The 12,802-nt window shown below is 41.3% G+C and overlaps 1 protein-coding gene across 50 annotated transcripts in view; it reads left to right on the forward strand.

Moving 5' to 3' along the window:
- Positions 1 to 12,802, forward strand: part of LOC126995238 (proline dehydrogenase 1, mitochondrial-like) — a 54,086-nt gene that overhangs the window by 19,107 nt on the left and 22,177 nt on the right. For all 50 annotated transcript variants that reach the window (XM_050854654.1, XM_050854655.1, XM_050854657.1 and 47 more), the window contains 2 exons: positions 7,050 to 7,222; positions 10,972 to 11,036. In XM_050854654.1, coding sequence (XP_050710611.1) covers positions 7,050 to 7,222; positions 10,972 to 11,036 — 238 coding nt within the window. The remainder of the gene's footprint in view (positions 1 to 7,049; positions 7,223 to 10,971; positions 11,037 to 12,802) is intronic.

Genomic DNA, 12,802 nt, shown 5'->3' on the forward strand with positions numbered 1-12,802 from the left:
TTGTGTGGGTGAAATTGGAAGACTTTTATACGCAAAGGAATAGTTTGTGTGATATAATTTTTCATATACTAACATCTTGTATGATCTCTTTGTTTATTTTCTTCTCCACTTTCATTTTTTTCCTTCTTTTTTTCTAATAGTATAAATTCGCTTCCGTTCTTTGTTCTTCTTTATATTTTATCATTCTTTCAATTTTTCTTTATTTTTCATTCTCTAATTCTTTCCTTCACTTTCTAATATTGTTCCGTTCGTTTCCGGATCAAAAGTTTATTAGCACGGAAAACTTATCTTACCTACGCATCATCGCTTCTCATTCACACACATCATCATCATAATCATTCATTTGCCTCACTTTTGATCGCATTTCCTCCTCCTCTTCTCCTGCCTCCTTCCTCTTCCTCTCCTTCTTCTTCCTCCATCCTCTGCTTCCTCCTCCTTCAGTCCTCCTTTCACGAGTTTTTTTTTTTTTCCCTCGTTATTCTCTTCCTCTCTTCCTTCTCCAACATGTCACTTCCTCCTCCTCTCCTGCCTCCTTCCTCCTCCTCCTCCTCCAGTCCTCCTTTCATGAATGTTTAATATTTTCTTTTTTTTCCTCGTTATTTTCTCCCTTTCTTCCTTCTCCAACATGTAATTTCCTCCTCTCCTGCTGCCTCCTTCCTCCTCCTCTCCTTCCTCTTCCTTCATCCTCTGCTTCCTCCTTCTTTAGCCCTTTTTTTTTTCATTCTTTCTTCTTTTTTATTGTTTTCCTATCCATCATAATCACTTAGAACATTCCACTAAAGCCCCCTTCACACTGTGCCGATTCTGGGCCACGACACCCCAGCGACTTTTAGGCCCCCTTCAGACTGCGCCGAACCAGCATCCGACGATCGTTTCTAGACCTCTCCGACCATGTGCGACTCTTTACCCCGAGTCGCTGGGTTGTCGTGGCCCAGAGTCGGCACGGTGTGAGCGGGTTATTTTCAAAGAGGGAAGTTATATGCGAGAGAAACTTTCAGACAGTGAGGAGGCCACAAAAAGTATGATAACGGGGCGAGGAGAATTTATGGTTCCTTTGTGTTCATCCGCCGTGACTTTCTGCTTGCGATGTTACCTACTCAATGCGTTCTGCGGCCTCTCTCGTTTCCTTCCGCCAGGCAACTAGTTCCCTGTTATTTTCAGTGATAGCAGGCGAGGAGAATGTATGGCTCCCTTGTGTTCCTCCGCCGTGACTTTCTGCTTGCGATGTTACCTACTCAATGCGTTCTGCGGCCTCTCTCGTGTCCCTCCGCCAGAAAACTAGTTCCCTGTTCCTATCATTATTATTTTTTCTGAAGGGATTATTGGCTTAGTATTATGAATTGGGTTGGTTTAGTAATGTTAGGGATGTTTACTGACGTTGGGTGATGTTAGTTTTGAGGTTTATTTGAGGTTTTGTGTGTGTGTGTGTGTGTGTGTGTGTGTGTGTGTGTGTTCGTTGATGGATAAAACATTCAGTCTGTGTCGTATCCTGTTATTGTAGTTTTATTTATTTTATTTTTTATTTCTCTCTCTCTCTCTCTCTCTCTCTCTCTCTCTCTCTCTCTCTCTCTCTCTCTCTCTCTCTCTGCACATAGTAACCCAATGCATTTATCTGTCTTTAAAAGAGAGAGAGAGAGAGAGAGAGAGAGAGAGAGAGAGAGAGAATCACTATTGGTTGACTAACAGTACAGAGAGAGAGAGAGAGAAGCTTGTGTCAACAGCATAAAAAACGCGTGCGCCCCCCTCTCTCTCTCTCTCTCTCTTTCTCTCTCTCTCTAACCCCGTGAATTATTTGTTTTTCTCTCACTGCTTAATTTAATTTTTCTTGCAAATTTCACTCTGGGCCGAAATCGATGCCCAGCCGAAACCGTTCCTCGAAATTTGACTTATTATCCCGAATGTGTCCTTGATTATCTTCTTCGTCTTCTTCTTCTTCTTCTTCTTCTTCTTCTTCTTCTTCTTCTTCCCCTCTTTCTTCGTCTCTATCTGCTTCATATAGTTTTTCTACTTTAACTTTCTCATTCTTTTATTTTTTTTCTCTTTCTTCTTCCTTTTTCTGCCTCTTCTTCCTCTTCTAATCTTCCTCCTGTTCTTCTTTTCCTTCAATTACTCGTATTTCTTCTTTTTCTTGGTATTTTTTCTTCTTTTTCTTTTTCATCTTCCTGTATACTCTTCTTGCTTTCCTTCGTCCCCTTCTTCTTCTTCTTCTTCTTCTTCTTATTATTATTATTATTATTATTACTATCATCATTATTACTGTAGACCCGTTTATGCCCACACGTCAACCCTTCTTCTATTGATTCATTAACTTCAACTAACTTCCTACATCAATATTTATGCCCGTGTTTGTTATAAATAGACCTGTTTATGCCCGCACGTCAACCCATCTTGTATTGATTCGTTAACGTCAACTAACTTCCTACATCAATATTTATGCTCGCTGTCATATGCCTGTTAAGAACCAGCGTTGCCAGACATGCAAAAACTCTTGTTAGGAAAATATATGTAGGTGGTGGACCCCGTTTTCTATGATTGATTTGCCATTTTCTTCGTCTCGTGTAAATATTTTGGTTAATCGGAGAATTTTGTGTGGGTGACTCTTGTAAATATGTTTGTGGGACTAACTTTTTCTGGTGGTTTTCTATTTTTTTCCTTTCTCTCTTCTTCTTCTTCTTCTTCTTCTTCACCCTTTCTCTGCTTCTTAGTTTCTTCTTCTTTTTCGTCTTCTTCTTTTTCAACCTTTCTCTGCTTCTTCGTTTCTTCTTCTTCTTCTTCTTCTTCGTCTTCTTCTTCAACTTTTCTCTGCTTCTTAGTTTCTTCTTCGTGTCTTTCTTCTTCTTCTTCGTTTCTTCGTCTCCTTTTTTTATATCAAGAATTTCTCTAATATATTCCTTACTTTTTCTTATCTTATCTTTCTTCTATGTAATTTTGTAAGGCATTATTTTCGTCAGACTTAATTTTCCCTTTTCATTCTCCTTAATTTACTATCAATGTCTTTTATTTTTCATCTAAAGGACTGTCGGGGTCTATATATCAATAATTTCTCTAATATATTCCTTACTTTCTATTAGTTTCTTATCTTTCTTCTATGTAATTTTGTAAGGCATTGTTTGCGTCAGACTTTACTTTCCCTTTTCATTCTCCTTACTTCACTATCAATGTCTTTAATTTTTCATCTAAAGGACTGTCGGGGTCTATATATCAATAATTTCTCTAATATATTCCTTACTTTATCTAATTTACATACCTCTCTTCTATGTAAATTTGTAAGGCATTGTTTTCGTCTCATTTTATTTTCCCTTTTCATTCTCCTTAATTTACTATCAATGTCTTTTATTTTTCATCTAAAGGACTGTCGGGGTCTATATATCAATAATTTCTCTAATATATTCCTTACTTTATATTAGTTTCTTATCTTTCTTCTATGTAATTTTGTAAGGCATTGTTTGCGTCTACTTAACTTTCCCTTTTCATTCTCCTTACCATAATCTCAGTGTCTTATTTTCACATCTATATCAAGCTTTACATTTATTATTATCATTTTCCCTTGACGGCCTTGTCACGGATCTCACTAATAATGATAATAATGACAATAACACTGATGACAATGATCGCAAGTGTCCCGGATTCTAGGTCGTCTAAATTTGTAAGACATTGTTGCGTCTGATTTTATTTCCTTATTCATTCTCCTTTCTTTACTATCAATGTCTTAACTTTCCATCTATATCAAGTTTTATATTTATTATCCTTATTTTCTATTTCTATGTAATTTTGTAAGGCATTGTTTTCGTCAGACTTAATTTTCCCTTTTCATTCTCCTTTCTTTAATATCAATGTCTTAACTTTCCATCTATATCAAGTTTTACATTTATTATCCTTATTTTCTATTTCTATGTAATTTTGTAAGGCATTGTTTTCGTCAGACTTAATTTTCCCTTTTCATTCTCCTTTCTTTAATATCAATGTCTTAACTTTCCATCTATATCAAGTTTTATATTTATTATCCTTATTTTCCCTCGACGGCCTTATCACGGATCTCACTAATAATGATAATAATAACAATAATGACTCGTCGCAAGTGTCCCGGATTCTAGGTCACGGCAGCTCACGGCAACACAACGACGCTCTGATGAGACTATAAGGTGTTATGAGTCGCCTTATTGGGTTCTGATCCTCCTTATCGATCACCCTTACCTTACCTTTATATATTTAGCACTGCCCATCCCTCCCTCCCCTTGCCTTCCCTTGTCTCTCCTTCCATTCCCTTGACCTTTCTCTGCTAGTACTTCCCTCCTGTTTTTATTTTTTTTACTCGTTTTTTTATTATTCTTTTTCTATCGTTTATTGTTTATCTCTCATTCTTGTTTCTAGTATCTTCTTTCACTTCCCTACCTTACCTTACCTTACCTTACCTTACGTACCTTACCTTCCCTTCCCTTGCCTTGCCTTGCCTTCCCTTACCTTACCTTACCTTACCTTACCTTACCTAACCTTACCTTACCTTCCCTTGCCTTGCCTTCCCTTCCCTTCCCTTCCCTTGCCTTGCCTTGCCTTGCTTTGCCTTCCCATCCCTTACTTTACCTTACCTTACCTTACCTTACCTTACCTTACCCTACCTTACCTTACCTTTCCTTACGTACCTTACCTTACCTTACCTTGCCTTCCCTTCCCTTCCCAGTATCTTCCCTTTCCTTCCCTTCCCTTTCCTTTCCCTTCCCAGTATCTTCCCTTTCCTTCCCTTCCCTTTCCCTTTCCTTCCCTTCCCAGTATCTTCCCTTTCCTTTCCCTTCCCAGTATCTTCCCTTTCCTTCCCTTCCCTTCCCTTTCCTTTCCCTTCCCAGTATCTTCCCTTCCCTTCCCTTGCCTTTTTCTGTTGTGTTACTATTTGTGTTAAATAAGGAAGGAGAAAGAGATGAGAAAGAGTGCTTATTGTGAGTTAATGAGAGGGAGAAAGAAAGAAAAAGAGCGTTGTCGTGTGCTTAGTAGATTCGTAATTAATTAAGGGATCGTTATAGTTTAATCTAAGGGATCACGTTAAGGGACCTTTATTTTGAGATGGTGTTACTTTGAATTGAAATAGTTCTCCCTTGAATCAAAGAGGACATCCCTTAAGGCTTAAACCATTGTAGCGGTCCCAGGTGTCCGTTAAACTAATGTAGCGGTCTTTTATATTAAAGTTGCGGTCCTGTAAATGATAGTAGCGGTCCCCCAATTGAAAGTAGCGGTCCTGTAAATGATAGTAGCGGTCCCCCAATTGAAAGTAGCGATCCTGTAAATGATAGTAGCGGTCCCCCAATTGAAAGTAGCGGTCCTGTAAATGATAGTAGCGGTCCCCCAATGGAAAGTAGCGATCCTGTAAATGATAGTAGCGGTCCCCCAATTGAAAGCAGCGGTAGTTTCAGTTACAGAAGCGGTCCCTTAAAAGATGGAAAAGGCGTTGTTATGGGCTATTATTTATTTTAAGGAGATGATACTTTTGAATGGAAAAAAATATATTTATTCCTCGTCTTCTCTAAGTACTTCTGTTTCCTTTTCCTAACCTGATCTAATCTAACTTGCTCCTTACCTTCCTTCCTTATCCTAACGTATCCTAGCCTTGCATAACCTCACCAAGGCTTATTTTCCTCGTAATTGCTTCCCTTTTCAACCCTAGCCATATTTAACCTAATTAATCATTCTTGTATATATTTTCGTCCTTTCTCTTTCCTCTTCGGACTTCTTTCCCTTCCTTTTCTGAGCCGAAACTGAACTTAACCTTTCCTTCGTTCTTTCCATCCCTAACCTAAGCTCACCCAGCCTTCCGCCCTCCCTTACGGTCCTCTCTCTTCCCCCTCAACCTTTCCTTCGTTCCCATCCCTAACCTAAGCTCACCCAGCCTTCCGCCCTCCCTTACGGTCCTCTCTCTTCCCCCTCAACCTTTCCTTCGTTCCCATCCCTAACCTAAGCTCACCCAGCCTTCCGCCCTCCCTTACGGTCCTCTCTCTTCCCCCTCAACCTTTCCTTTGTTCTTTCCATCCCTAACCTAAGCTCACCCAGCCTTCCGCCCTCCCTCACGGTCCTCTCTCTTCCCCCTCAACCTTTCCTTTGTTCTTTCCATCCCTAACCTAAGCTCACCCAGCCTTCCGCCCTCCCTCACGGTCCTCTGTCTTCCCCCTCAATCTTTCCTTCGTTCTTTCCATCCCTAACCTAAGCTCACCCAGCCTTCCGCCCTCCCTCACGGTCCTCTCTCTTCCCCCTCAACCTTTCCTTCGTTCTTTCCATCCCTAACCTAAGCTCACCCAGCCTTCCGCCCTCCCTCACGGTCCTCTCTCTTCCCCTCAACCTTTCCTTCGTTCTTTCCATCCCTAACCTAAGCTCACCCAGCCTTCCGCCCTCCCTCACGGTCCTCTCTTCCCCTCAATCTTTCCTTCGTTCTTTCCATCCCTAACCTAAGCTCACCCAGCCTTCCGCCCTCCCTCACGGTCTCTCTCTTCCCCCTCAACCTTTCCTTCGTTCTTTCCATCCCTAACCTAAGCTCACCCAGCCTTCCGCCCTCCCTCACGGTCCTCTCTCTTCCCCCTCAATCTTTCCTTCGTTCTTTCCATCCCTAACCTAAGCTCACCCAGCCTTCCGCCCTCCCTCACGGTCCTCTCTCTTCCCCCTCAACCTTTCCTTCGTTCTTTCCATCCCTAACCTAAGCTCACCCAGCCTTCCGCCCTCCCTCACGGTCCTCTCTCTTCCCCCTCAACCTTTCCTTCGTTCTTTCCATCCCTAACCTAAGCTCACCCAGCCTTCCGCCCTCCCTCACGGTCCTCTCTCTTCCCCCTCAACCTTTCCTTCGTTCCCATCCCTAACCTAAGCTCACCCAGCCTTCCGCCCTCCCTCACGGTCCTCTCTCTTCCCCCTCAATCTTTCCTTCGTTCCCATCCCTAACCTAAGCTCACCCAGCCTTCCGCCCTCCCTTACGGTCCTCTCTCTTCCCCCTCAACCTTTCCTTCGTTCTTTCCATCCCTAACCTAAGCTCACCCAGCCTTCCGCCCTCCCTCACGGTCCTCTGTCTTCCCCCTCAGGGGCTGCGAATCTAAGGCGGAGGGGTCCAACGTGCTGGAGAGGTACACGCCGCAGAGGAAGTTCGCCGACCGCCGCTATCAGGTGTCAGGAGCCAGGACCTACTTTTACGTGAATGAGGCCCAGTGCGAGAAGAACATGGAGACCTTTATTGACTGTATCGACGCTGTATCAGGTGAGAACGCATGATTACAGGTGTGAAAAGGTGGTTCAGTAGGTAAAGGAAGGTAGATTGAGTGATGGTTTCTGTAGTGGTAGAACGATATTGGGACATCTATTGGTTGTATCGACGCTGTGTCAGGTGAGAACGAGTGATTACAGGTGTGAAAAGGTGGTTCAATAGGTAAAGGTAGATTGATTGATGGTTTATGTAAAGGTGGAACACTATGGGGACATCTATTCGCTGTATCGACGCTGTGTCAGGTGAGAACGAGTGATTACAGGTGTGAAAAGGTGTGAAAAGCTGGTTCAATAGGTGAAGGTAGATTGGTTGATGTTTTTTTGCAGTGTTAGAACAATATGGAGGTGCTTATTGGCTGTTTCAGGTGAGAGCGGTTGATTAAAGGTGTGAGGAGAGGTACAACATGGAAGCTGATATAATGAGGTAGGGAAAGTCGAGAAAGGGGAGGTAAAGAAGAGGAGGAGGAAGAGAAGGAGAAGGAGGGAAAAGGTAAAAAATAAGAAGAAAAACAGTTGATGCACTAGATAGAAAAGATGATAGAGAGGAGATGAAGGTAAAGAGGAGAGGTATAGAGAGGAGGAGGAGGAGGAGGTGAAGGAGTATAAAATTCAAAACAAACTCCATTGCACTAAACAGCCAAGGTTACAATTCTTTCTACTATCAGTGAACGCGTGTACTCTTCCATAACACCTTTTTTAACAAGTATTCATATCAGTTCCAAGCGTCTGTGTAGCCCTGCATATCAGCTTATCAGCCAGACGGATTAAGGAAGTCTTGCACCCACTTTCACTGTTTCCCTTATCGCCAGCATCTTTTAGAATTCACTGTATGTGTTATTTGTGAACATGCTAACAGCGTACCTCCCTTCCCCCTTTCCCACGGTCCCGCTGCACACGACTTTCTACCCATGCTCAGACATATTCTATCCAAATCCCCTATGCAAGAGTTCACCAGCATCTTTATTCTTTCATCCCTATACTGTCCAAATCCCCTATGCAAGAGTTAACTAGCATCTTCATTCTTTTATCCCTATACTGTCCAAATCCCCTATGCAAGAGTTAACTAGCATCTTCATTCTTTTATCCCTATACTGGCCAAATCCCTTATGCAAGAGTTAACCAGCATCTTTATTCTTTCATCCTTATACTGTCCAAATCCCTTATGCAAGAGTTAACCAGCATCTTCATTATTTCATCCCTATGTAGTCCAAATCCCTTATGCAAGAGTTAACCAGCATCTTTATTCTTTCATCCTTATACTGTCCAAATCCCTTATGCAAGAGTTAACCAGCATCTTCACTCTTTCATCCCTATACTGTCCAAATCCCTTATGCAAGACACTCTCTCCACAAATTCATTCTCCCCCGTTTTCATCACGTGTCCAAACCATCTCAATGCATCACGCTTCACCCACTCCACCACTCCAATCCATTCCTTTCGCTAATTGCTGTAGCCTTCCTTTCCTTCCACTCAAGCATTCAACCCCTTATGACAACCTCGAGCCTCCTCCTCCTCCTCCTCGTCTAACAAGCACTTACCTTTTACGCATATGGCAACGATGCTGTTCTTGAATCACTAATAGAGGTCACAAGACAGCCTTCACACACGCTATGTTTGTATGAGTCTGTGTGTGGACGTGTGTGTCATTGCATGTGTACGTGTGTGTCATTGCGTGTGTACGTGTGGTTGGCAAAATGAACTGTGCTTGTGTGTGTGTGTGTGTGTGTGTGTGTGTGTGTGTGTGTGTGTGTTTAACTTTGTAACAATTTGTCTTCCCATTTTCTTCCATTTTCTTCGTTTTTTTATGCATATTCGAATTTTCTTTATTTTTTTCTTCTTTTTTTGTTTATGGTCAAGATTTTTATTTGTCTTTTAACTCTTATTTTTCTTCGTTATTATTATTTTATTTTATTATTTTTTTCTTCCTTGCTTTCTCTTGTTTTCTTCTCTCTCTCTCTCTCTCTCTCTCTCTCTCTCTCTCTCTCTCTCTCTCTCTCTCTCTCTCTCTCTCTCTCTCTCTCTCTCTCTCTCTCTCTCTCTCTCTCTCTCTCTCTCTCTCTCTCTCTCTCTCTCTCTCTCTCTCTCTCTCTCTCTCTTCCTTCCTTCCTTCCTTCCTTCCTTCAATTCTATCTTTCTCTTCCCTCCTTCCTTCCTCCCCTTCAACTTCTTTCTTTCCTTCTTTCTTTTCTTCAACAGTCCAAGTATTTTAAATTCAGGGCAGGTGAGAGAGAGAGAGAGAGAGAGAGAGAGAGAGAGAGAGAGAGAAACTTCGCCCATAAAGATCAGAAGAATGACTTTACCCTTTTATTCCTATTGCTGAGTGGGAAGAAGAGGAGGAGGAGGAGGAGGAGGAGGAGGAGGAGGAGGAGGAGGAATAAGCTGAAGGGAGGGAAGAAAGCGACGAAGAGAGAGGAAAGGGAAAACAAAGAGAGGAGGAGGAGGAGGAGATAAAATTCGGTGAGGAGGATAAGGTTGAGGTTAAGGAGGAGAAGGAGGAGGAGGAGGAAAGTAAGATTGCGGAGGCGGAAGAGGAGGAGGAGGTGGAGGAGGGATGAACGAGAATTGGGTCGAGGAGCAAAGTGGAGAAAAGGAGGAATAGGAGGAGGAGGAGGAGAAAGGGAAGGAAAATAAAGAGGAGGAGGAGGAGGAAGACTAAGAGGAAGGTGAGAAAGAAGGAAAGGAAGAGAGGAAGATAAAGCAAGTAGACAGTGAAGAGGAAGAAGATGAAGAAGAAGAAGAAGAACCAATAAGAAGATGAAAAGAGGAGATGAAAGAGGAAGCTAAGAAGTAGAAGTAGAGGAGGAGGAGGAGGAGAAGGAGGAGGAGGAGGAGGAGAAGACGAATTATACAAGAAGAGAAGGAAACCGCAAAAATTAAAATGAAAGTGTAGGAGGAAAAATAACAGGAGGAGGAGGAGGAGGAGGAGACGAATTATACAAGAAGAAGTAAACCGAAAAAAATTTAAATGAAAGTGTAGGAGGAAAATAACAGGAGGAGGAGGAGGAGAAGACGAATTATACAAGAAGAGAAGGAAACCGCAAAAATTAAAATGAAAGTGTAGGAGGAAAAATAACAGGAGGAGGAGGAGGAGGAGGAGGAGACGAATTATACAAGAAGAGAAGGAAACCGCAAAAAATTTAAATGAAAGTGTAGGAGGAAAAATAACAGGAGGAGGAGGAGGAGGAGGAGGAGACGAATTATACAAGAAGAGAAGGAAACCGCAAAAAATTTAAATGAAAGTGTAGGAGGAAAAATAACAGGAGGAGGAGGAGGAGGAGGAGGAGACGAATTATACAAGAAGAGAAGGAAACCGCAAAAAATTTAAATGAAAGTGTAGGAGGAAAAAGAACGGGAGGAGGAGGAGGAGGAGACGAATTATACAAGAAGAGAAGGAAACCGCAAAAAATTTAAATGAAAGTGTAGGAGGAAAAAGAACGGGAGGAGGAGGAGGAGGAGGAGACGAATTATACAAGAAGAGAAGGAAACCGCAAAAAATTTAAATGAAAGTGTAGGAGGAAAAAGAACGGGAGGAGGAGGAGGAGACGAAGTATACAAGAAGAGAAGGAAACCGCAAAAAATTTAAATGAAAGTGTAGGAGGAAAAATAACAGGAGGAGGAGAAGGAGGAGGAGGAGAGAAACCAAGAATAGAAGAGAACCATCACCAGTAGTAGTAGTAGTAGTAGTAGTAGTAGTAGTCATGTCCAGCAGGCAGTAACCTATGTCCCTTTTTCTGTCCCGTGCAGACGCAACCAAAGGGACGGGCTTCGCGGCCATCAAGATGACCGCGTTGGGCCGCCCGCAACTGTTGGTAAGTACCCCACCCCGAGGACCTTCCCCCTGGACCTTACTTACTTGACTTACTTACAAACTTACTTTCTTACTTATGTATAAACTTGCTTACTTACTTACGAACCCACTGACTTACTTAGAAACCTACTTACTTTCTTACTTATTTACAAACCTGCTTACTTACTTACGTCGCTAAACTCCACGGAATTTTTATGTTATGTTTTATTATTCTTTACGTTATTTTTTTTGTCTCACCTACTGACTGACTGACTTACTCACAAATCTACTTACAAACCTACTTACGTCGCTAAACTCCACGGAATTCTTATGATATGTTTTGTTACTCTACGATATTTTTTTGTCTCCCATACTTACCGACTTACTTACAAATCTACTTACAAACCTACTTACGTCGCTAAACTCCACGGGATTCTTATGATATGTTTTGTTACTCTACGTTTTTTTTTTTTTTTTTTTTTTTTTTGTCTACCTTACTTATTTACCAACAAATCTACTTACAAACCTACTTACGTCACTAAACTCCACGGTATTCTTATGTTACGTTTTGTTACTCTACGGTTTGTTTGTTTTTAGTTTCACTTACTTACAAACTTACTTACAAACCTACTTACGTCGCTAAACTCCACGTTGTGCTTATGTTACGTTTTGTTACTCTACGTTTTCTTTTTCTTTCCCTTACTTATACTTATTTGCTTACTTACAAACCTACTTACATGCTTACTTATCCGCATTTCACCATTTTCTTATCTTCTTTATCTCCGCTTATTTAATATCTTTGGCTTTACTGTTCCCTCCAGCCTTACTTTATTACTTTATTTCTTGTTTTATTTCTTTATCTTAGGAGAAAATTACTTTAATCTTCTGTCTTACTTTTTCGCGGTTAATTTCTGTCTTAAGTTTCATTGGGTTCATATTTATTTCTCTCTCTCTCTCTCTCTCTCTCTCTCTCTCTCTCTCTCTCTCTCTCTCTCTCTCTCTCTCTCTCTCTCTCTCTCTCTCTCCTTTTTTCTCGTATTTCAAGTCTTTAATTAGGTTGGTGCAGTATCGTGTGTGCGTGCGTGTGTGTGTGTGTGTGTGTGTGTGTGTGTGTGTGTGTGTGTCAGCTGTTTTGTTTATCGTCCAAGCATTTACGTTTGCAAAATTCGTGCCGGGAAAGCATTTGAACGGTCAGGGTCTCTCTCTCTCTCTCTCTCTCTCTCTCTCTCTCTCTCTCTCTCTCTCTCTCTCGATGGTTCAAATCTTCATATAATCCTTTTTTTTACTACTATTTTGGAAGTTGACGTCGCTAAGCAGATCATTAAAGATTTATTTTTGTTTTTTAATACATTTTATTTTTCGTTTTATACAATTCAGTCGTTGAGGAAGAGGACGATCAATTCCGTCATTATTTTCACCAACTACGCTCTCTCTCTCTCTCTCTCTCTCTCTCTCTCTCTCTCTCTCTCTCTCTCTCTCTCTCTCTCTCTCTCTCTCTCTCTCTATCTATCTATCTATCTATCTATCTCTCTATCTCTATATCTCTATCTCTATCTTTTTATATATATCACTCAGTATTTTTCTTCTCATTTCCGCAAAAATATTCTTTCCTATTTTATTTTTATTTTTATTCGGCTTCTGACCTTGGCCGGTGAAGATAACAGTTATCATGCACGCTATCATCATCATCATGCACACTTGACTGGATTCCTGACTTATTTTTTTTTCTTCTGTGTACAAAATATCAGTTAAAAGGAAGCTAAATGAACATGGAACTCTTTAACCATA

This window comes from Eriocheir sinensis, chromosome 7 (assembly GCF_024679095.1).
Source record: "Eriocheir sinensis breed Jianghai 21 chromosome 7, ASM2467909v1, whole genome shotgun sequence".
Lineage (NCBI taxonomy): Eukaryota > Metazoa > Arthropoda > Malacostraca > Decapoda > Varunidae > Eriocheir > Eriocheir sinensis.